This window comes from Dromiciops gliroides, chromosome 1 (assembly GCF_019393635.1).
Source record: "Dromiciops gliroides isolate mDroGli1 chromosome 1, mDroGli1.pri, whole genome shotgun sequence".
NCBI lineage: Eukaryota > Metazoa > Chordata > Mammalia > Microbiotheria > Microbiotheriidae > Dromiciops > Dromiciops gliroides.
In genome coordinates, this window is record NC_057861.1 from 486,688,231 (window position 1) to 486,711,954 (window position 23,724).

Here is a 23,724-nt window from a genome sequence, read left to right on the forward strand (position 1 = left end):
GTGGCTTTTTAAAAATTACATCACAAAATGATTTTTTAAAGATATTCAGTGGTACTGGGAGGGTCAAGTTGTAATACAGTCAAGACAAAGGAAGACATTCTCAGTTTCTTTTTGGGATGGGAAAGAGGACAAGGGATAACAGAATGTGTAACTCATAACCCAAAGCAAATTTAGCACATTTGCCATATATAAAAGAAACTTTAGTGCCAATGGAAAATATATTGTCAAAGGAATTGCCATAGACATAGCTGTTGAAGGTAAATCATCATTATTAGTGAAAGTTTACAAAAAATGTTTACAAAAATGTAGAGTTTTCAGTTTGTTCATAAATATGGAGCTAGAAAGATCCTTATAGATACATTTATTTCAGCCTCTTCATTTTAAAGATAAAGAAATTGAGGCTTATATGAGTTAACATAAATTACTTGCCCAAGGTCACATACTGAGCAAATACCAGAGGCAGAACATTTACAATAGTTGATAAGCCTTCCCCTTTACAGAAGTAAATTGATTTATAAGCAGTAGTACCAAACGTTGCCAAGTGGCAGATTCAATGTATTTGGCCAAATAGTAATAAAAAATAATTTTGATCAGCTAAATAAAAGAATTTTATACTAATTTTATAATAATAGTAATAAAAATACATATTTACATGGTATTTTAAGGTTTATAAAAACCCGATTCTCAACCCCCCAGATTACAATACTGATTCCCAATCCAAAGGCTCACTCTTTTAATTTTGTCTTTAATTTTGATTAAATGTATTTTAAAGATGCATTAATTTTTAATTTCACAAATATAGTAAAAACATCATTAAATGGGAATATAACCCAGTTATAAGTACATCTCTCCCTGCCTGTAGTTGACAGCATCTTCTAATCACTGAAGTATCTATTTCAAAGCAATAAAATTATTTTTTAAATAATGTGTTCTGAGGTGTTTGCTAACCAATGTATTTTCCCTTTCTAAAAATATATTCCTAACACAACAATGGGAAGTAAGCAATTCAAAAAGGGGACTCAAATGTCAGGATTCCCTAAAATGAGCTGTATCTCTAAGTTAGAAAAACATAATCTACCATTCCCACATCTATTTAATCAACAAAGACCTTTTGGGAGAAGAGGATTTCAGGGGTTAAAAAAAACCTACGAAGAAGGAATGTTAGGACTGAACAATGTAGATTCAAACTATGGAAACAGAGGACCTCCATTATTCTCCTTCCAAAACCACCAAAAAAACCAAAACAAAACATGCTGTCTACCAAGAAAATTTTCCTCTCACATAAGTAATCAAAAAAGGGGGAAAAAACTCAAACCACTGTCAGATATACACGATCTAATTATAAAACACATACTGGATAACTGCAACAATTCACTTTTGGGAAAATAACTAATTTCTGAATAAGAAAGAACTTTTTGTGGATATACCAAATGTAATCCCCAATTCTATAGCCAACTATGATTAGATTCTTCCTGGTAATGTAAAATAAAGATAACATGGATGAATAAAACCTACAGATAAAAAAAAAAAGCATGTTTATTCATTAATCATAGCCCCCCCTCTCCCCCCAACCCATCCATTTTACTAAAGCTGAGAGACAGAGAAAAACTGACAAAAGTATATTTCTGTACTTATCTTTCATTCTACTACAATTCATTTGACTGCTACATATAATTAAATGTATAGTAGCCATATTCACTGACCCCAAGATAACTTCTTATTAGCATGAGTGTTAATGAGCTATAAAATGTAGAGAATGAGAAATGAAAGGAGTCCAGACATTCAGCCCTTCACCACCACCACCACCCCCCGCCCCCAAAAAGTTAGCTGTGTATGAAAAGGAAAGAGCTCAATGTAAACTTACCAAAAAAAAAAAGGGAAGGGAAGGGAAGGGAAGGGGAGGGGAGGGGAGGGGAGGGGAGGGGAGGGGAGGGGAGGGGAAGGGGAAGGGGAAGGGGAAGGGGAAGGGGAAGAGTCTTAAGGCAACTGGGAAACCTATAACCTACCATTAGTCAATTAATTCCAAGAGAATATACTAGACAAAAATCAGAAGACTCACTAGAAGAAAATGAGTCCCGAACACTCCTTAATCACCCATACATACCTGGAGAAACCTCAGTTCAGTTCTATTGCATCAAAAATCCACCTACATATCCATAAAGACACCTAGGAGCACAAACAATATAAGATCCTACAATACTATAAATCTTCAGCAGCATCTTAAACTGTCTTGAACATTCTATTAACTGGTAACTGCAATGGCTTAAATAGGATAAAATACCCTGTCTTTTTTTCCCAATTCGTGTTCTTTGCAAAGCTGAATCCTTTAAAAAAAAAAAAAAACCTGAGATATGTTAGTTTTAATACTCATGGCAAAAATATTGCACAGTAAAGCATGGGTTTAATTATAAAGACAAATGGGGCAGCTAGGTGGCACAGTGGATAAAGCACCGGCCCTGGATTCAGGAGTACCTGAGTTCAAATCCGGCCTCAGACACTTGACACTTACTAGCTGTGTGACCCTGGGCAAGTCACTTAACCCCCATTGCCCCGCAAAAAAAAAAAAAATTATAAAGACAAATGCAAAAAAGACCAAACTACATTTCAAACATTTAAAATTCTAAAGATGAATATGACTTTTTTCCACATTCCATAATGATTAGACATACTAGCCTTAACAAAAGTATAATCTACCTCAAAATAAAAGCCATGAGTCCTTAGTGCACTAAACTCTGTGAGAATTTATATGAACTCTTCAAAAAAAAATTAAGAAAAAAAATGTGGCACTATAAGAGTACTAGATCAACAATTTAACAGCAAACTGCCATGTAAAAACCACCTGGATTACAAGAGTAAACTGTTATTATAGGGAATGAAATTTAAATGTCATTTTTTCCTACCCCCACCAGAAGCAGAAAAAAAAGGTCCTGCACAATGATCAGTTTTTTATCTCATACAGTCCCACCACAAGATAACATTTTTTGGAATCCCCCAAATCTACACAGTAATACCTCACTTTAACCAGATGACACTTATCAAGCAACTTCAACTTTCTCTAACATAAGGCCAATAAGCCTGAACTTCCCTGACCCCTAAAGTCTCTGGGGTAAAATTCATGTATTTTAATCATGGCAGAACCTTTGCTCACTTGGAACAGATTTACTAAACACACACTTAAATTTTATAAATGTGGTATAACAGAAATACTGTGAGTTGGGAGTTCCAGTTTTGACTGCCAATGATTAGCTCTGTGACTTTGGGCAACTAACTTCAACTCAGTGGGGTTCAATCTTCACATCTGTAATATTAAAGAGATTGTACAAGATGACTGGCAAGTGCTAAAAATTTTCAGTGCTACAAATCAAATATTCTGAGGAACACTGGTTATCTATTTTCCCAGAGCATAGAAAAGAAACAATGGGGTTAGAGCATGCACACTGACACTGATACAAGAGAAATAGAAAACTATTAAAAGCATAAGGAAACAAAAAGCACAGCAGGATGGAGCTTCCTCATAAAGAGGCAAAAGAACTACACACACATGAAAACACCAGAGGGCATCACTATACTGTAGCACAGTATAACTGCAAATCATGAGGTTGCTGAGTCATAAAGACAAGTTTAAATCACATTGTGTTTAAGAAGGTAAGGAAGTATAAAATACATTCAGGGAAGATAGAGATAAAGAGATGTGTAGGTATATAGGTACACACAAACAAAATGATAAATAGATACATATTATGTACATATGTGTTATATACATACACACATGTGTTTGTAAAGGAGTTTTAGTTCCCAAGGGGATATTCATCTGAAACATTCAAAGATATATGGAACATCTCACTCCTCAATGATATAAAAAAATCAGACATTGTTTTAAACACTTTGCAAAACAACATTTTAAGGCCACACTGAGTTTTATTTTCTACTAAATAATGTACTAACCTGATATTATTTACACAGTCTTCATGAGCTTCAGAAAGCGTTTTTATATGCTTTGAAGATATGGGGTCAAAAAGAAGAACTTCAGTCTGTTCACAAGCAACTGTCAACACTGACCTAAAAGAAAGCAAACATTATTTCTTTTTTTTTTTTAAGTTTCCTAGCATTTCTTTTAGTCAATAAAGTCTTACTCTTTTCGGTGAAACTATGCTTACTCATATCCATTTTACATTCAATTCCTAAATTCAACATTTACCAAGACCCAAATAATCACCATTCACATGTTTTACAAAAATTTTTGAATTAAAAAGAAAATAAGTCATATTGCAAAATATGCAGTATTTTCAGAGGTTTATTTTATTTCACATAAACACATTAAAATGTTAGAAAAATACATTGATGAACATATATTTCTACTAACTTAGATAGGCTAAACTGATAAACCAGATCTTAAATACCCATAATCTGGGATCCAGCTAATCTGGCTTTCCTTCTGGTATTCAAACAAGCCATTTCATCTCCTTTTTCTGTGCCTTTGCAATGGCCACCACTTCAAGTCCAGAACATACTCCCTCCTCACCTCTTATCTCACAAAATCTTTCTTTCTTCTTTCAAGACAGCTCAGGAACCATCTTCTGTGTAAAGCCTTTCCCAATTCCCTCAAATGCTATTTTCCTCCCTCTCAAACGAACTTGTATTTGACTGCTTTCTATTTATTTGTATTTCTTTTCTTTATATTTATCCTGCATATATTTACATATGTCTTTGTTGTTTCCCCATTAGAATATAAACTTCCTGATGATGAGTGAGATGAGCAGAACCAGAAGAACATTGTACACAGTATCATCAACACTGAGTGTTGATCTACTGTGATGGACTATATTCTTCTCACCAATGCAATGGTACAGAAGAGTTCCAGGGAACTCATGATAGAAGAGGATCTCCAAATCCAAGAAGAAAAAAAAAAGAACTGTGGAGTATAGACACTGAATGAACCATACTATTTCTTTTGTTTTTGGTGCTGTTGTTTTTTCTATTTTGAGGTTTTTCATCATTGCTCTGATTTTTCTCTTATAACAGGACTAATGCAGAAATACTATTAATGTTATTATGTATGTATGTGTGTGTGTATATATATATATAAAACCCATATCAGATTACCTGCTGTCTAGGGGAGGGAGAAAAATCTGAAATTGGAAAGCTTGTATAAACAAAAGTTGAGAACTATCTTTACATGTAATGGCAAAAATAAATAAATAAATAAAATTTAAAAGAAAGAATATAAACTTCCTGTGAGTAGGAATTTCATCATTTATTATATTTTTATCCTCAGGGCTTAGCACAGTACCAGGTACTAAGCAGGTGTTTGTTGACTCTTTTGATTGATAGGTACTGAATTCTGAAATATCTGCTGCTACTTAAGAGGCTTTACCTTCTTTTCTAAAAAATATTGAACTTGTGATCTAGGTATGTTACCACCAAGGAACAGCCACATGATACTTAAATGCCAGAATCACTCACTTGCCTTTATTTGGTAGACAACGGGGACATAGGCAACATGTGACAAGTATCCTAGAAAGTTAGCAACAACCAGAAAGTAGCAGAACCAAAATAGAACAATTCTCTGCACTATGACAATGACTAGTAGGAGTCAAGAGATTTAGGTAAATCTCAACCAAGGAATGGTAGCACACTGTGGAGACATGGGAATAGAGGACTTCCTTATTTAATATAAGTGGCACTGGAAAAAGACTATTTAAAGTTGAATCCACTTAATCAAGGCCAAAACAAAAAAAGCAAATAGCAGATAAAAAATTTAACTGGGACTTTTAAACTGAAAAATAAAACAAAAAATAAAGAAAATAATTTTATTTTCTATTTAACAATGTATGTTAATGTATAACAGCAAATGCATGTTCTTAGAATGAGTAAATCAAGTATTGCTTTTGCTGTAATTTATCCAACAAAAGTGTCTAACAGCACAGGAAGATTATTTTCTACTACAGTACTTCACTTTTGATTTTCACAACATAATAATTAGCATGACCGTGCTAATTCTTAAAACAAAGAATATCAAGAGTCAATATTTGTAATATTTATTCACAAAATTACATCAATAATCCTTTACTTCACTTTTGACTTTTATAGTACAATCATAGTGAGAGTCACTGCAAAAATATTCAAGGGCTTTATCAATTTTCCCAAAGGCCCTTTAATATTCAAATCATTCTTTCTTGAAGTGGAAGTGCACAGTCAGTGATAACAATGACCAAAGAGATTCTTAAGGACTAAGAATAGGTAAGAAGAAACAACAGTGTTAAAAAGACAGAGAATGGGGACAAATTTTACAAATAGTTCACTAGTGAGTATTTTTGTTATAGCAACTTTTGTTTTGCTGACTTTTGCTTCCTTAGCAACCACAAGGTTAGGTAATAGGATAGAGTCACAGAGCCTAAATCCAGACCACCTGGATTCTACCTCCAACATATAACTGTGTCACTTGATGACACAGTGCCTCACAGTGCCTCTCAGTGCCCCCAGGTAACAGTCTAAGAAAAAAAAATTACATAACTGTTAGTAATCTGCATTGGCAGAAGGATATTCCTCATTAGAAATCATGGGTTTAAACAAAAATAAAATACTAATCCATAACTGCAAGGACTCAGATAATGAGTACTGAGGTATGTAGGAAGCTCATAACTTTTCCACATCCTCCAATCCACCAGTCTCAGAAAAGGAAATATGCTCCAAATATGTCCACAGCTGAAGCCACAAACACCTCACAAGGCAAAGCTTCATGAAATAACACAGAAGCAGCAAAAGATTTAAATCTTTCTACTTGAGTGCTCACCCCTAGCCAGTGTCAAAGGCCCATGCAAACAACTTCACAGGTTTGTGTTTTAGGTCTCACCATGGAGGCAATGACTCAACCTGACATTACACAAGAGAGAAAGAGAAGACACTGTTTCAGCCCAGGTATTCAAAGGAAAATGGGAGGAAGGGACTTGTAGGAATGTGATAATTACAAAGTAATGTATGCAAAATGAATGGCAAGGACAAAGTGTTGACTTAAAAGAGAAGGTTTTTTTTTAAAGGGTTTTTAAAAAGAGAAGGGTTTTACCAAAAACAAACAAAAAACCCACCAACCCACAAATGGAGGAAAACATATCATAACTCACATTTTAACATTTTTATTTATATATTTTGTTTTCACATCTTCATTTCCAAATAGAGTCCTCTTCCCTCCCATATCAAAGAGCTACCCTGTTACAAAGAATTTTCAGAACAGGAGAGAAAAGTGGTTCAGTAGAACCAAGCAACACATCAACTAATTCTAAGAATATATACAATACACTCCTTTTCCTCAACCTTTTCAAAGAAGGTAGGGGAGGTGCATTTTCTCATCTTTTCTAAAGAAACAACCTTGGTCATTATAATTACATAGCATTCTCTTTTGTTCTTTCCATTTATACTGTGGTAGCCATAGTCAAGTTAAGGTCAAGAAGCATTTATTAAATACCTATAGTGTGTACCTTAGCACTGAGTTAGGCTCTGGGGATAAAAAGAAAGGTAAAAGACAAACCCTGCCCCTAAGTACCTCAGAGTATGGTGGAGAACAGGCAAAGTTATGTGCAAACAAACAAGGTAATACAGGATAAACTGAAGGCAATCCCAAAGGAGAAGCATTAAGATTAAGGAGTACTGAGAAAGGTTTCTTGAAGAAGATGGGCCTTTAGCTAAAGGAAGTGGCTGAAAGGAGAGAGAGCATCAGAGATTGTTTTCCTGATTCTGCTTATTTCACTTTGCATCAGGATTAGCTCATATGTCCTTCCATGCTTCCCCATATTCTTCATATTCATTATTTCTTAAGAGTGAAGTAATACTCTATTGCATTTACATACAAGTTGCCCAGACATCCCCCAATCAATAGACATCTATCTACTTTTGTTTCCAGTTTTTTGCTAGTACAAAAAGAGTTGCTTAAAAAATATTTTGGGGGCAGCTAGGAGCACTGGCCCTGGATTCAGGAGGACCCGAGTTCAAATCTGACCTCAGACACTTGACACTTACTGGCTGTGTGACCCTGGACAAGTCACTTAACCCTCACTGCCTGGGGGGGAGGAGCAGGATATATATATATATATATATATATATATATGATATGTATCGGGACTTTCTTTCCTTTTACTGAGTTATATGTCTACTAGTGGGATTCCTCGGTTAAAGGGCAATGGACATTTTAGTCACTTTCCTAGAACAATCCCAAATTGCTTTCCAGTCCAATTTATAGTCTCACCAGCAATACATCATTGTGCCTATCTTTCCACAGCTTCTACAACATTAACTTTTCCCATTTTTTTTCCATCTGCCAATATGTTGGGTTTGAGGAGAAGCCTCAGAGCTGTTATGATTTTCATTTCTCTTATTACTGACTGGGAATAATCTTTCAAATGGTTGTTAATAGCTTGCAACTTTTCTTTCAGAGAACTGTTTGCTTACATCCTTTAACCTTTTATTAACTGAAGAATGGTTCTTGGTCTCATCTTCTGGGACTGAAAGAACTGGCAAATGTGATTGCTTAGGCACTGTCAGTGATATCTGAAAAACCATTGAAAACAAAAGTACACAAGACTGGAGATGGTCAAATGGGGTCCTGATTTTCACAAGGGAAAAGAATAGCATCTGTAAACTATAAGCCAGTGAGCTTGATTTGGAAAATCCTAGAATAGATCATCAAAGTAGTTGCTAAATACCTAGATAACAAAACCAGGGCAGCTAGGTGGCACAGTGGATAAATCACTGGCCCTGGATTCAGGAGGATCTGAGTTCAAATCCAACCTCAGACACTTGACACTTACTAGCTGTGTGACCCTGGGCAAGTCACTTAACCCTCATTGCCCCGCCAAAAAATAAAATAAAAAATTTTTAAAATTAAAATTAAAAAAAACAAACAACAGAGCATTCACCAAGAACGGATTATATCAGACTAATCTCATTTCCTTTTTTGACAGGGTTACTTAATTAAACTGATAGATAAGGGAAATATGAGAGGTGTGTAGCTTACCCAGACTTAGGAAAGTTTTTTATAAAGTATCTTATAAAAAAAAATTTTTTTAATGGGGGGAGGGGGGCAGCAGCTAGGTGGCACAGTGGATAGAGCACCTGCCCTGGATTCAGGAGGACCTGAATTTAAATCTGGCCTCAGACACTAGCTGTGTGACCTTGGCCAAGTCACTTAACCCTCACTGCCCCACCCCACCCCCCCAAAATTGGGGCAGCTAGGTGGCATAGTGGATAAAGCACCAGCCCTGGATTCAGGAGGTTCAAATCTGACCTAAGACACTTGACACTAGCTGTGTGACCCTGGACAAGTCACTTAACCCTCACTGCCCCCACAAAAATAAATAAATGAATGAATTTAAAGTATCTTGTATGAATATTTAGAAGTAAATGGAAAGATGTAGTCTAGACAATAATACAATTAATTAGATGGATTCAGAACTGGTTGGATGACTAGAGTTCAAATGTGGCCTCAGACACTTGACTCTTACCAGCTGTGTGACTCTGGGCAAGTCATTTAACCCTCATTGCCCCACCCCACCCCTCAAAAAAGAAGAAGTTATTTTGCCCAATTATATGCCAGCAAAACTGACAATCTAGTAGCATCTATCTAAAACCAAGGGCAAGCATTATCTGTAACAATTACAAACCAGAAGCTTTTCCAATAAGACCAGGGGTGAAGCAAGGATATCCATTATTACCACTATTATTCAACACTGTATTAGAAATGCTAGTTAAGGGGCAGCTAGGTGGCGCAGTGGATAAAGCACTGGCCCTGGATTCAGGAGGACCTGAGTTCAAATCCGGCCTCAGACACTTGACACTTACTAGCTGTGTGACTCTGGGCAAGTCACTTAACCCCAATTGCCTCACTAAAAAAAAAAAAAAGAAAAAAAAAGAAATGCTAGTTAAGGGGCAGCTAGGTGGTACAGTGGATAGAGCACTGGCCCTGGAGTCAGGGGTACCTGAGTTCAAATCCGGCCTCAGACACTTGACACTTACTAGCTGTGTGACCCTGGGTAAGTCATTTAACCCCAATTGCCTCACAAAAAAAAGAAAAGAAAAGAAATGCTAGTTATAGCAATTAAACAAGAAAAAGAAATTGAAGGAATAAAAATAGGCAATGAGGAAACAAACCATCACTCCTTGCAAATGACATCATGGTATACTTAGAAAACCCTAGACAATCAATTAAAAGATGACTTGAAACAATCAATATTAGCAAAGTTTCAGGATATAGAATAATCCTACATAAATCACAGCATTTCTATATACAGAAAGTTCTCTCTTTACCTGGGTGAATTGTTCCCATAGACATGTTTACAAAATGTGAGTTTGCCCCAGGACATAGGGAAGGGAGGGAGAGAAGAATGAAGAAGATGGAGGGAGAGGGCCTGAATGAACTACCTGGAAAAACCATAAACAAAAAAAAAAGAGCCTTGACTTCACATTTCAAGAAATTCTAAAAGAAAATTGCCCAGGTCTCTGTCAAAATGTAAGTAAAAGGAGTTGCCTCCTGAAAGAACTCCAAAAACATGAACTTCTGAGAACATTATAGCCAAAATTTAGTGTTTCCAAGTCAAAGAAAGAAATACTGAAAGCAGCTAGAAAGAAAAAATTCAAGTACCAAGGAACTGCAGATTGGATGACACATGTAGCACCTACTACTATAAAGAAGGGAAGCTGGTGTGGTAGATAGAGTGCTGGGCCTGCAGACAGAAAGATTCATCTTCCTAAGTTCAAGTCTGGCCTCAGACACTTACTAGCTGTGTGACCATGAGCAAGTCACTTAACCCTATTGCCTCAGTTTCCTCTTCTGTAAAATGAGGTGGAGAAGGAAATGCAAACTACTCTAATCTTCACAAAAGAAAACCCCAAATAGGGTCACAAAGAGTCAGATATTACAGAAAATGACTCAACAAATCAAGAATAAAAGACGTGAGAAGGTGATATTCAAGAGGGTAAAGGATATAGGGTTTTAGAGACAAAAATAACAATTCAGCAAAACTGAATAGAATCCTAATTGGGGGGGGAGAGGGGGGAATGGACCTTTAATGAAATAGAGGACTTCCAGGAATTCCTCATGAAAGACCCAAAGCTGTGTAGAAATTTTGAAGTTCAAACACAGGAGTGAAGAGAAACAAAAAAGTAAACATAAACTAACAATGATAAAGGACTAAACAAGAATAAGCCATTAACATTCAAATATGGAAAGATGACCTCTCTGAACCAAATAATCATCAGGTGTCACAGAGGGAGTTCAATTGGACAAGGCAATTTCACAAAAGTGGTTCTCATTTGTCTTGAAGAATTAAAAGGGAGGAAGAAAATACTCCTCTAGGGGAGGAAAAGAAGGTTAGGGAAAATTATCTTACATAATTGGCGTGAATAAGTGGGTCTATAAAAACAAGGAGAAAGAGGGTGGGGATCTGGTAACATGAGCTTCACTGTCATCTGAACAAGAGGGAATACGAGCATATATACACGTTAGCTTTAGAAAGATTAACTGTTTCCTCATCAAAAAGGAACAAGAGGATGAATATTACAGTCAGAGCATGCAACAGGTCAAAAATTTACTAAAATATTTTTAGATATTTCCTTTTTTCTTCCCTTCCTTTCATACATGGAATAAGGGGATTTGTTTTGTAGGACCATACATGTTTGCAAAGGGCTTTGTTTTTCTTGCCTTCTCAGTGGATGAGGGAGGGGGAAAAGGAGAGAAAGAATTTGGATCGTAAAATAAAAGTGAATTTTAAAAAATACTTTTAGAACAAAAAGAACTGACTTTGCAAAGCTATAGTAAAGGCTGACAACAGCTATAGGCCATTAGATCCTTGAATGTAACCAAAAGTGGTTTATAACAAGTAGAATCAAAAGGGGCTCTATGTACAATATACCCACGAACACAATAGTAGACAAAGAAACAATGAATAAATGGCTGTGATGTACATTTAGTCATGGAAATGGAGGGGTTTAAGATAGCAATTCCTGCCATGAGGCATTACAGAAAATTTATACCTTTAATTAAAAAAATAATAATAATTTGGCACCAATTAAAAAATTTTAAAAACTGATCAGCAGCTAGGTGATGCAGTGGATAGAATTCTGGCCCTGGATTCAGGAGGACCTGAGTTCAAATTTGGCCTCAGACACTTGACACCAGCTGTGTGACCCTGGGCAAGTCACTTAACCCCAATTGCCTCACCAAAAAAAAAAAAAAGTTCCCCAGAAGAGGAGTTTTAACCCAAGGCTCAGGGGTTTGTAAGGAACAAAAAGAAAACCTGAAAAGTTATGTATTATTGATTGGGCTCAGTATCTTCTAATTATTGAATTCTATTGATGACCTAGTAACAGGGAGGTTAAAAGAAGAACAAGTAGAAGGGCTGGCTTAAATGAGGAAGAGAAATCTGGTCAAAAAGTAAACCCACTCTGGTAAAAATTCAGTCAAGAATGATAATAACATAAATTTACATGTGGCAAAGGCCTTAGACATCATTTAGTCCCAACTCCCAAATTTTATAACTAAGGAAAAACCAGGCAGGTTAAAAAATAACTTGCTGAAAGTCAAGTAGGGATTTGAACCAGTAACATGCTGAAGCTATTACAGCTTAGAAGACAATGAGATAAAAATTCCTAGTCCATTACTTGTGTAGAGTATCCATCTTTAAAAACAAGACCACTTATGTAAGCCAAGACCCACTCTCACACTTGATCACACTTGTTGCTCTAGAGCCAACATGCAGAGTTCTGTGTCACATTTCCTCTTTCATTCTCTTTTCCTGTGGAGAAACTAGGAGGCATTCAGAACTGTCTTAGTCAGATATCTCCCACATGTCAAGCAAGGCTTGTCATCAATGATCCCAAATGGTAGACTAGGAACTAGCCCTACACCCCCCAGTATATGTGCTGGAAGGCAGGTCACTTGTCTCCAGGAGCGTTTCAATTTTCAGTTCCTCCACTTGGAGGAACAAAAGGTGAAGGATCTCAAGGGGAAAAAAATTTTTTTAATTTAATTTAAAACTAGAAAACTGGAAAGTAGTATGACAGGAAATAGGCATAGACCAACATCTCACACCCTACACCAAAGTCAAAATGAATACATAATCTAGACATAATGGGTGATACCACAGGCAAATTAGAAAAGGAAGGAATAGTTTACTTGTCAGTTCTATGGATATGGGAAGAATTTATGACCAAAGATGAGAGAGAACATTATGAAATTTAGAGTAGATCATTTTGACTACATTAAATTAAAAGGATTTTGCACAAACAAAATCTATGCAAACAAAATTAGAAGGAAAGCAAAAAGCTGGGTAACAATTTTTAGTCAGAATTGGAAATTGAGGGGATGCCCATCAACTGGGGAATGTCTAAACAAGTTGTGGTATATAAATGTAATGGAAAACTATTATGCTGTAAGAAATGATAAGCAGATGGATTTCAGAAAAACTTACATGAATTGATGCTGAGTGAAATGAGTAGAACCAAGAGAACATTGTATACAGTAGAAACAACACTGTGTGATGATCAACTGTTATAAACTTAAGTCCTCTCAGCAATACAATGAACCAAGACAATGCCAAAAGACTCATGGTGGAAAATGCTCTCCACATTCAGAAAAAGAACTATGGAGTCTGAATGCAGATTGAAGCATACTATTTTCACTTTGGTTTTTGCTGTTGTTGTTTATTCTTTCTTGCTTTTCCCCCCTTTTGTTCTGATTCTTCTCTTACAACATGACTAATGTGAAAATATGTTTAACATGATTGTAATGTATAGCCTGTATCAGATTGCTTGCTGGCTTTGGGGGGGGTAAGAGAAAGAAGGGTGGGGAAAAAATCTGGAACTCAAAAAAATTATCTTTACATGTAGGGAAAAATTTTTTTAATTAAATTAAATGTAAAATAAATAAACACAATGTGGGGAAATTTGATTGAAATTTTTATTTATTTCTATAAATTTTATTTTAATTTTTAATTGGAAAGGAAGGGGAGCTAGCAAAAAAACCTGTTACTAGCTAATAATTTGGCACTGATTAAAAAATTTTAAAAACGGATCAGCAGTAGAACTATTAAGTACACAATGTGAAGAGCAAATGAACATAGCAGCATAGTGCTGTATAAACTCAAAGGCAAAAAAATGACTAGGTCTCATCATGTGACAAAAACTGCTGGGAAGGGGATATAGGAACCAAGAGATAAAAGGTCACATAATAAACCTGAAGAGCATGGAAGAAGATACCTTTTGATAAAGCTGTGCATGCCCTTTGACCCAGCAATCCCACTTTTAGGTCTTTTGCCCAAAGAAATCATGGAAGGGGGAAAGGGACCCACATGTACAAAAATATTTATAGCTGCTCTTTACGTGGTAGCAAGGAATTGGAAGTTGAGGGGGTGCCCATCAATTGGGGAATGGCTGGACAAGTTGTGGTATATGAATACAATGGAATACTATTGTGCTGTAAGAAATGATGAGCAGGAAGAGTTCAGAGAAACCTGGAGGGTCTTGCGTGGGCTGATGATGAGTGAGATGAGCAGAACCAGAGGAACATTGTACACAGTATCATCAACATTGAGTGTTGACCTACTGTGATGGACTATATTCTTCTCACCAATGCAATGGTACAGAAGAGTTCCAGGGAACTCATGATGGAAGAGGATCTCCAAATCCAAGAAAAAAAAAAAGAAAGAAAGAACTGTGGAGTATAGATGCTGATTGAACCATATTATTTCTTTTGTTTTGGGTGCTGTTGTGTTTTTTTTTCTATTTTGAGGTTTTGCATCACTGCTCTGATTCTTTCTCTTGTAACAGGATTAATGCAGAAATAGGATTAATGTTATTATGTGTATATATATGTGTGTGTGTATATATATCTATATGTATATGTATAGAGATATATAGATATAACCTATATCAGATTACCTGCTGTCTAGGGGAGGGGGGAGGGAGGGGAGGGAGGGAGAAAAATCTGAAATTGTAAAGCATGTATAAACAAAAGTTGAGAACTATCTTTACATGTAACGGAAAAAATAAAATATCTCATAAGAAAAAAAAAATAAATGTATGTGTACACATGAAAAAAAAAAAAAAAGAAGAAGATACCTTTCTCAACTACAAATAAGGGAAGAGACCTAGATTCAACAAGGAATTATGAGACTCACATGAGATAATGGACAACTCTGATTATATCAATTTTACACAAACAAAATTAGGAAGGAAAATAGTTTTCTCAATATCAAAGTTATATAGAGAACTGATTTAAATATATAAGAATAAGAGTCATTCCCCAATAAATGGTCAAAGAATATGTACAAGAAGTTCTCAAGGGAAGAAAGCCAAGCCATCAACAACCATATGAAAAAATGCTTAAAAATAATTAATAAGGGGCAGCTAGGTGGTGCAATGGATAGAGCACTGGCCCTGGAGTCAGGAGGACCTGAGTTCAAATCCGGCCTCACACCCTTGACACTTACTAGTTGTGTGACCCTGGGCAAGTCACTTAACACTAAATGCCTCACCAAAAAAAAAACAAAAAGAAGAAGAAAAAAATAATTAATAAGACAAATACAAATTAAAACAACTCTAAGGTCTAGCCTCGTATTGTTCAGATTAGCAAAGATAGCCAAAAAAGGAAAATGCAATTGTTGAAGGGGATAAAGAAGAATGGGTCCACTAACATACTGTTGGTGGAGCTATGAATTAATCAAATCAACTTGGAAATCAATTTGGAACTATACCCAAAAAATTACTGAATTGTGCATACCCTATGGCCAAGCAATATGACTACTAGGACTATGCCCCAAAAAGATTAAACAAAGTTAGACAAGACTCAAATAAACACGTGTATTTATAGCAACACTTTTTGTTAGAGAAAAGGCCTAGAAATTAAGGGGGTGCTCATCAACTAGGCAATGGCTCCCTCAAATGTGGTATATGAATGTAATAGAATGTAATATATTTATTAATAAATATAATATTTATTTATTATTATACCACGAGAAATGGCAAAAGGAATGGTTTCAGAAAAACCTGGGAAAACTTGTATAAACCATGATATGGAATGAAACAACAGAATCAGGAAAACACTTCATAAAATTCCTATAACAATGTAAAGAAAAGTAACCTAAAGACTTCAGAATGCTGATCAAAGCAATGATCAGCCACAATTCCAGAGGACCATGATGAAGCACACTACTCACCTCTAGAAAGTGAAATGATGGACATGAGGTGCAGAATAGATTTATTTTAAGACACAGATGATGTGTATATTAGCTTTACTTGACTATGCCTCTTTCCTTCCTTCCTTCCTTCCTTCCTTCCTTCCTTCCTTCCTTCCTTCCTTCCTTCCTTCCTTCCTTCCTTCCTTCCTTCCTTCCTTCTTTCTTTCTTTCTTTCTTTCTTTCTTTCTTTCTTTCTTTCTTTCTTTCTTTCTTTTGCGGGACAGTGAGGGTTAAGTGACTTGCCCAAGGTCACATAGCTAGTAAGAGTCAAGTGTCTGAGGCCACATTTGAACTCAGGTCCTCCTGAATTCAGGGCTGGTGCTTTATCCACTGTGCCGCCTAGCTGCCCCTATGCTTATTTATTTCAAGGGAGAATTGTTGTTTTTTTAATTGTGGGGCGACAGGAAGCTAAAAATGAGCTAGTAGCAATGATTTAAAAAAAAAAAAGAAAGCAAGAAAGCAAAGGGTCATTGAAACATTTCTTTATAAATGCAAACAGTAGAGCAGAGAGAATTTCTGGGGAGCTATACCCAAAAGCCCTACTAGAAACAAATGCCCTGACTCACAGTTACCAATAGTCCCCATTATGTTCCTCACAGCTGCATTAGTTACTGTAAAATAACTTGAATGTTAATTATTTTCTCAGGATCAACTCTATCACTCAAACCAAACTCTCCATTCCTCAGACATTCAAAATATTCTGCCACAAATACCCCCAAAATGGCTTCCAATAATTATCAGCAGCAAGAGGCAGCTTGTTTTTGTGTTTGTGGGGCAATGGGAGTTAATTGATTTGCCCAGAGTCACGCAGCTAATAAGTGTCAAGTGTCTGAGGTCAGATTTGAACTCAGGTCCTCCTGAATCCAGGGTCGGTGCTCTATCCACTGCACTACCTAGCTGCCCCCTAAAGAAGAGGCATCTTGATGCTTTATTATGGTCCAAAAGGCAATTATTGGGGCAGCTAGGTAGTGCAGTGGATAGAGCACCGACCCTGGATTCAAGAGGACCTGAGTTCAAAGCTGGCCTCAGACACTTAACACTTACTAGCTGTGTGACCCTGGGCAAGTCACTTAACCCCCATTGCCTCTCAAAAAAAGAAAAAAGAAAAAAAAAGGGCAATTATTAAAGATGGCTGTGCACATGCTGATTCTTCCTGCACAGTTGTCTGTTTCTTCTAGAGTTTTCAAATCCAACATATGCAACTAGAGCAATTGGGGTTTTTGCAGGTTGTGACTTTCCCAGAGATACACAGCAAGTATGTGTCTGAGGTCACACTTGAACCCGGGTCCTCCTGACTCCAGGGGCAGTGCTCTATCCACTGCATAATCTAGCTGCCCCTAAAGCAACTGTTTTAAAACAACTAAGACAAAATTGGACAGGCCTGATTTCAGAAATTCAAACCCTGGGGCAGCTAGGTGGCGCAGTGGATAGAGCACCGGCCCTGGAGTCGGGAGTACCTGGGTTCAAATCGGGCCTCAGACACTTAACACTTACTAGCTGTGTGACCCTGGGCAAGTCACTTAACCCCAATTGCCTCACTAAAAAAAAAAAAAAGAAAGAAATTCAAACCCTGAGGATTTCTAGAAAAAGGATGAGCTAGACACATGACAAGATGTAAATTCTGGTTTGGGAGCTGCCATTTATTCACTATGTGACCTTGGGCAAGTGACTACCTGTCTCAGAACTAACTCTTCCTCATCTGTAAAATAAAGAGACTAGATAAAGTAACCTCTACAATCCCTTCCAGTTCTAACATTTTTTGAGTTTACCTGTCTATGTATGAGATCTCCAAACTTATTTGATCATGCAGCCTTATCAGTAAAAAACCAAATTTGATACATACTCTCAATATTTATATATTCATAAATTGCAATACTACTGTATTAATTTATGTATATTATCAACAAAATCAAAATAAAAACAGATGAGATAAGGATGAAATAAGCACTTTTAAATAATTATTTTAACTGTATAAAACCCGCTACTCTCACTAAATCATTATTAATAATTTTTAGTAAAAATGATGGAATGTGGGGCAGCTAGGTGGTGCAGTAGATAAAGCACCAGCCCTGGATTCAGGAGGACCTGAGTTCAAATCCAACCTCAGAGACTTGACACATACTAGCTGTGTGACCCTGGGCAAGTCACTTAACCCTCATTGCCCTGCAAAAAAACAAACAAAAATGATGTAATGTTTATTTTTTTTAATTCTTGGTTTAACACTCTGTATGGTATATATTTTAAGGTCAATTTATTTGGAAACTTGGTTTTAATGACAATCCTAGCTGAAAATAGAAGATTTATAGTCTAGGATTGCCGGAACCCACAAAATGACATTTTAAAAGGCAACAGGTTTAATTACTAGGTTCTTTTTTTTCCCTCAATCTCATTACACTCAGAAATTTCCTCCCTAATTTTGAAAAAACAATCAAGGGGCAGCTAGGTGGCGCAGCAGATAGAGCACCAGCCCTGGAGTCAGGAGTACCTGAGTTCAAATCTGGCCTCAAGACACTTAACACTTACCAGCTGTGTGACCCTGGGCAAGTCACTTAACCCCAACTGTCTCACTTTAAAAAAAAAAAAGAGGAAAAAAAACCAATCAAACCTGAAACATGAAAAAAAATGCCCTTTATTTCATAGTGTCCCAAGTTGTCAATGGAGTATACTAAAGATGAACTGGCTAGCACATAGTAAATGCTAAACAAATGCTAAGTGACTAACTGGAAAGAGGAAATAAATGTTCCATTATCTAGCCATTTGATGGGAAACTCTATAATGAAACAAAGAAACCAATAACTTCTTAACTTGTTTTAGAGATAATCTCATCCTTCAAAGGGGGAAATTTTATTTTGTATTTCACTCTCATTAATTAGCTGCTGAGGTGGAAATGATGGGAACCCTTCTTTCTCTCTCCCTAGTTTGGGACCACATTTGCCTCATGAAAAAAATCTGGTAGGATCCCTTCTTCCTCTATCTTTGCAAACAATTTATGTAATTTAAGGTAGTACTTTATTCTGTCAGTTTTACCTAATGGCATTCTGTAAGGTCATTGTATACAACCTAAAGATTAACATTCTCTATATGGATTCCAATTCATTACTATTAACTCCCAAAACATAAAGTCAGAGTAGATTATATTTTTATGATGAATAGACTAGCTTACACTATTGTACAATTCTACCAGTGAAAGGAATGAACAGTGGAAATGTTTTAACAATTCTAAAACAGTAACATGAATGACAAGAGAGGCCAAATTATACAAATGCACAAAAAAACTTACAGAATTCCTAGACCACTCAACTTTCTGAAGCATTTTTCATTCAATTATCTCATTTTATTCCCACAACATCCTTCTACAGGAATCTTTTCCTGATCCCAACTGCAACTGCCCTCCCTAACAACCTTGAATTTAACTACCCTGTATTTGTATTCTCTCCATATCTGTTCTGCATATATTTACATATGTGTTTCTTGTCTCCTGAAAGTAGAGAAATGTTTCTGTCTTTCTATCTGTATCTCCAGTGCCATGCACAATGTGTAGCATGTAGGGTCTTAATAAATGTCTGGTCATTCTAAATTTGAGTGTTATCCTAAAGCTAGTCTTCATAAACCTTTAACAAGCCAAGCAGGGAAGAAGTTGGCCCAACCTTTTGGCCTCTTTTCCTTCTGTCATATTTTTCAACTCTTCCTCCTTTCTTCCCATCCACCACTTTTACTGTTGATTATTGTCACTTCCCTCTCCCTCCTCTGAGGCTGTATTCCCAATCCTGCCCCCATTGGCTGATCTGAACAGATAAATCACTTTGTTCTCTGGGACAGGTACGATGTACTGTGGCCTCCATCTAGTTATTGATGCCATAACTTTTCTGACCGGGGGTAGTTTGATAGCAGAAACAACAAGTGTCATTTTTCATCCTCTCACAAAGTATGGTCACAACAACAGACACCTCAGTGGCCTTCAGAAGGGAAAGTGAAAGGCAGAACTAGGGAAAAACCACCCCAGGTCTAGAGATAACCATCTAAAATTGAGCTTCCTTTCTTCCTGATCCAGTAAGTCTTCCAACAGGTGTGGAGGTTTGACAAACATGTCTTGTGGTATGGTACCTACCAGTCAGTATTCCTGTTCGCATACCTCTACCATTATCATTAGATGCAGAACTGAAAGATAAGCTCCAATGCCCTCTTTCACAGTCTAACATCTGATTTAGGGACTCCAATAGTGTAGCACCAAAATTCTTGAAATTACTAATACCAAGACAAAACACAGCAATTAATAACATGCAATTTCTTTCCATCTGCCTCTACACCAGTGGTGTCAAACTCAAATAGAAATGAGAACCATTAATTGATATAGAAGAATCCCTAAAGATACGTGTATATTGGGAACCTGGACAAGGCTACATACTGATAGTTTTAAAATGTAATGTTATCCATGTTTTATTGTACTTTTATATATTTTGTTCCAAATATTTCCTTTTGGACACCTCAAACTCAACATGTTCCTAACAGAAAGAACTCACTCTCTTTTCCTCCCAAACTGTCCCCTCTTGCCAACTCTCCTATTACTGCCTAAAGGTACCCTTCCAGTCATCAAGTTCCCATCCTTGACTCCTCATTCACACTTACCCCACATATCTCATTTGTTATCACATCCTATCTTTCTCTCTTCACATCTTTCCTATGCTTCTCTCTACTCAACAGAGCCAACACCTACCCTTAGGTTTGATCTCATCACTTCTTGCCCAGACTATTCTAGCAAAAGCCTTCTTTTAAAAGCTTAGCACAGTGCCTACCTAGCACACAAAAGGCACTAAATAAATGTTTACCGATTTCTAATTAGTCTCCTTGCTTCAAGTCTCATCCCATCCCAATCCATCCTCCACTCAGATGCTAAAGAAATATTCCTAAAACACAGCCCTGACCAATGTCTCTCATATACATCTATTTATTTAACTCTGGGTCCAAACAGTCCTTGTTTGATATTTAAAGCTTTCAGCACTCCATTCTGCTTACGTTTGACTCCTTTCCACACACTCTAGACCTGCTCTGGCCTACTCAGCACTCCCTCCCCCCTTCCTCTCCGCTGTCTGTCCCCAATACTCCTTACCCTCCGTCACATAATTACCCCGGCTTCCTTCAAGATTCAAAAATATTAATAGAAGCTCTTTGCATGGCAGCCCAAAACTGTGACCTAATGGGGAATCTTCCTTTTGGGGAATGGCTCAACAAAAGGTAATGTGAGCTGTGATGGAATACACTCAGACCCCGCCTTTTTGCAGGCGGCAGCTCCCAGTCGCGTCTCGCCGGCCGCCCACCTCACCACCGGCCGCCCACCTCACCACAGCTAGTCCATCTCCTCCAGATTACCTTCCATCTAGTCTATGTACAGGTGTCCCAAAAGTCCTGGTGCAATTTTGAGCCCCTTTTTTTTAAGGCACTAAGACTTTTGGGACACTCCCTATCCTCTGTCCACAGCTATTGACCCCCTCCTTTCCCCAAGAGATGGTGAGCTCCTCGAGGGCACGGGGCCGTTATCCTTTCTAGGAAGGGTCTCCCGGGCGTTTCGCACAGTGCCCGGCACACAGTCGGCGATTCCCGGACCATGAATGAAGCAGATCGGCCCCCGGGACGTGCCTGACAAAAATGGCGTAGATACAGAGCTGTGCATTCACACGTCTCCCCCATTAGAACACGAGCTCCGGAGGGCAGCGTACCCATTTTTCGGTCAGCTCTTCCAATCCCCGGCATCTCGCAAAATGCCCGGCTCAGTCAGAGCTTAATAAAGGCTGACCGACCCAACACGGGTCCGCCACTAACGGCCAACTGAAAGGGCTTAAGGGGCAGCGCAGTCCGTGGAAGGGGGGACACGGCCTTATGGAATATAGGATAAATAAAAGAGGCGGGGCATGGAAGCCGGGGCAATGCGCCGAGGCCTGCCGGCCTCCTTCACCCTCCATCCCCGGGCAGGGGCGGTGGGTGGGGGTGGGGTGAAGCCCCCTCCTCTCCGCAGCCCCCTCCACCCCCCCACTCGCGGCCGCGACCTACCCATCGGGGGAGTACTCCAGGTTGAAGACGGCTCCGTGGGTGCGGGTGCTGAGGTATACCGAGTCCGCCGGGTGGATGGAGCTGTACAGACTGGTCATGGTGCGGAAGTTGTCGCGGGCTGGGTCCACGTACAGCCCCCGGCCCAGGCTGCGGGTCTTCAGCCAGCGGAAGAGGGGGATGCCGACAGGGCGCCCTGTCGGCCCGGCCCCCCCGCGCTTGGGCTCCGGGGACCCGGAGTCTGAGGCGGCGGCGGCGGCGACGCGACTAGAGAAGAAGGTGAAGGCGGAGGGGCAGGCTGCGACGGCGGCGGCCGTGGAGTGGGCGGTGGGGGAGTCCGGGGGGGAGGGGATAAGGGGGGCACGCGGGGACCCGGGGCTCGGCTCGCCCTTGGCCCCGGCCGCGAGCTCCCCCGCGCGCGCCGCCGACCACCCCGAGGACCCCGCTGACCACCCCGAGGGCCCCGCCAAACCCGAGGGCCCCGCCGACAAGCCCGAAGGCCCCGCCGACCACCCCGAGCGCCCCGCTAAGCCCGAGGGCCCCGCCGACAAGCCCGAAGGCCCCGCCGACCAGCCCGAGGGCCCCGCCGACCAGCCCGAGGGCCCGGCAGACAAGCCCGAGGGCCCCGCAGACAAGCCCGAGGGCCCCGCCGACCAGCCCGAGGGCCCGGCAGACAAGCCCGAGGGCCCGGCAGACAAGCCCGAGGGCCCGGCAGACAAGCCCGAGGGCCCCGCAGACAAGCCCGAGGGCCCCGCAGACAAGCCCGAGGGCCCCGCAGACAAGCCCGAGGGCCCCGCTAAGCCCGAGGGCCCGGCAGACCAGCCCGAGGGCCCGGCAGACAAGCCCGAGGGCCCCGCAGACCAGCCCGAGGGCCCTGCCAAGCCCGAGGGCCCCGCAGACAAGCCCGAGGGTCCCGCAGTCAAGCCCGAGGGCCCCGCAGACAAGCCCGAGGGCCCCGCAGACAAGCCCGAGGGCCCCGCAGACAAGCCCGAGGGTCCCGCAGTCAAGCCCGAGGGCCCCGCAGACAAGCCCGAGGGCCCCGCAGACAAGCCCGAGGGCCCCGCAGTCAAGCCCGAGGGCCCCGCAGACAAGCCCGAGGGCCCCGCCACCGGTGGGCTGTCGGGCATGGACAGAAAAGGCGTGCGAGGATCTCGGGGGTCGCGGGGAGGGCTGGAGGAGGGGTCGCTGGGCTGCGGCGAGGAAGGAGAAAAGGCAGGCCCGGCCGCAGCTCCACTCCCCTCGTGCGACCGCTCCTCGCTTTGGCTCACGAAGCCCAGCTCGTCCCCGGCTAGCTCGTCCGCCTCAGCCCCGATGGGGCTGCTGGGCCCGAAAGGGAACATGACCGACGGCTATGCCGACGCGCCACCCCCGCCAGCCCCAGCCCCAGCTCCCGGGCCGCCCCTTCGCCGCCGCCGCCGCCGACCACCGCCACCCTACCGCTGCAAGATACTTCCGCCCG

General features: G+C 39.8%; 1 protein-coding gene across 1 annotated transcript in view; it reads right to left on the minus strand.

Annotated features, from left to right (window-relative positions):
- DCAF10 (DDB1 and CUL4 associated factor 10) overlaps window positions 1–23,622 on the minus strand; it is a 47,553-nt gene extending 23,931 nt beyond the window's left edge. The window contains exons 1-2 of the mRNA XM_043965664.1: window positions 22,269–23,622; window positions 3,946–4,059 (exon numbers count right to left, since the gene is read on the minus strand). Coding sequence (XP_043821599.1) covers window positions 3,946–4,059; window positions 22,269–23,605 — 1,451 coding nt within the window. The 5' untranslated portion in view covers window positions 23,606–23,622. The remainder of the gene's footprint in view (window positions 1–3,945; window positions 4,060–22,268) is intronic.
- Between the last annotated feature and the right edge of the window lie 102 nt (window positions 23,623–23,724).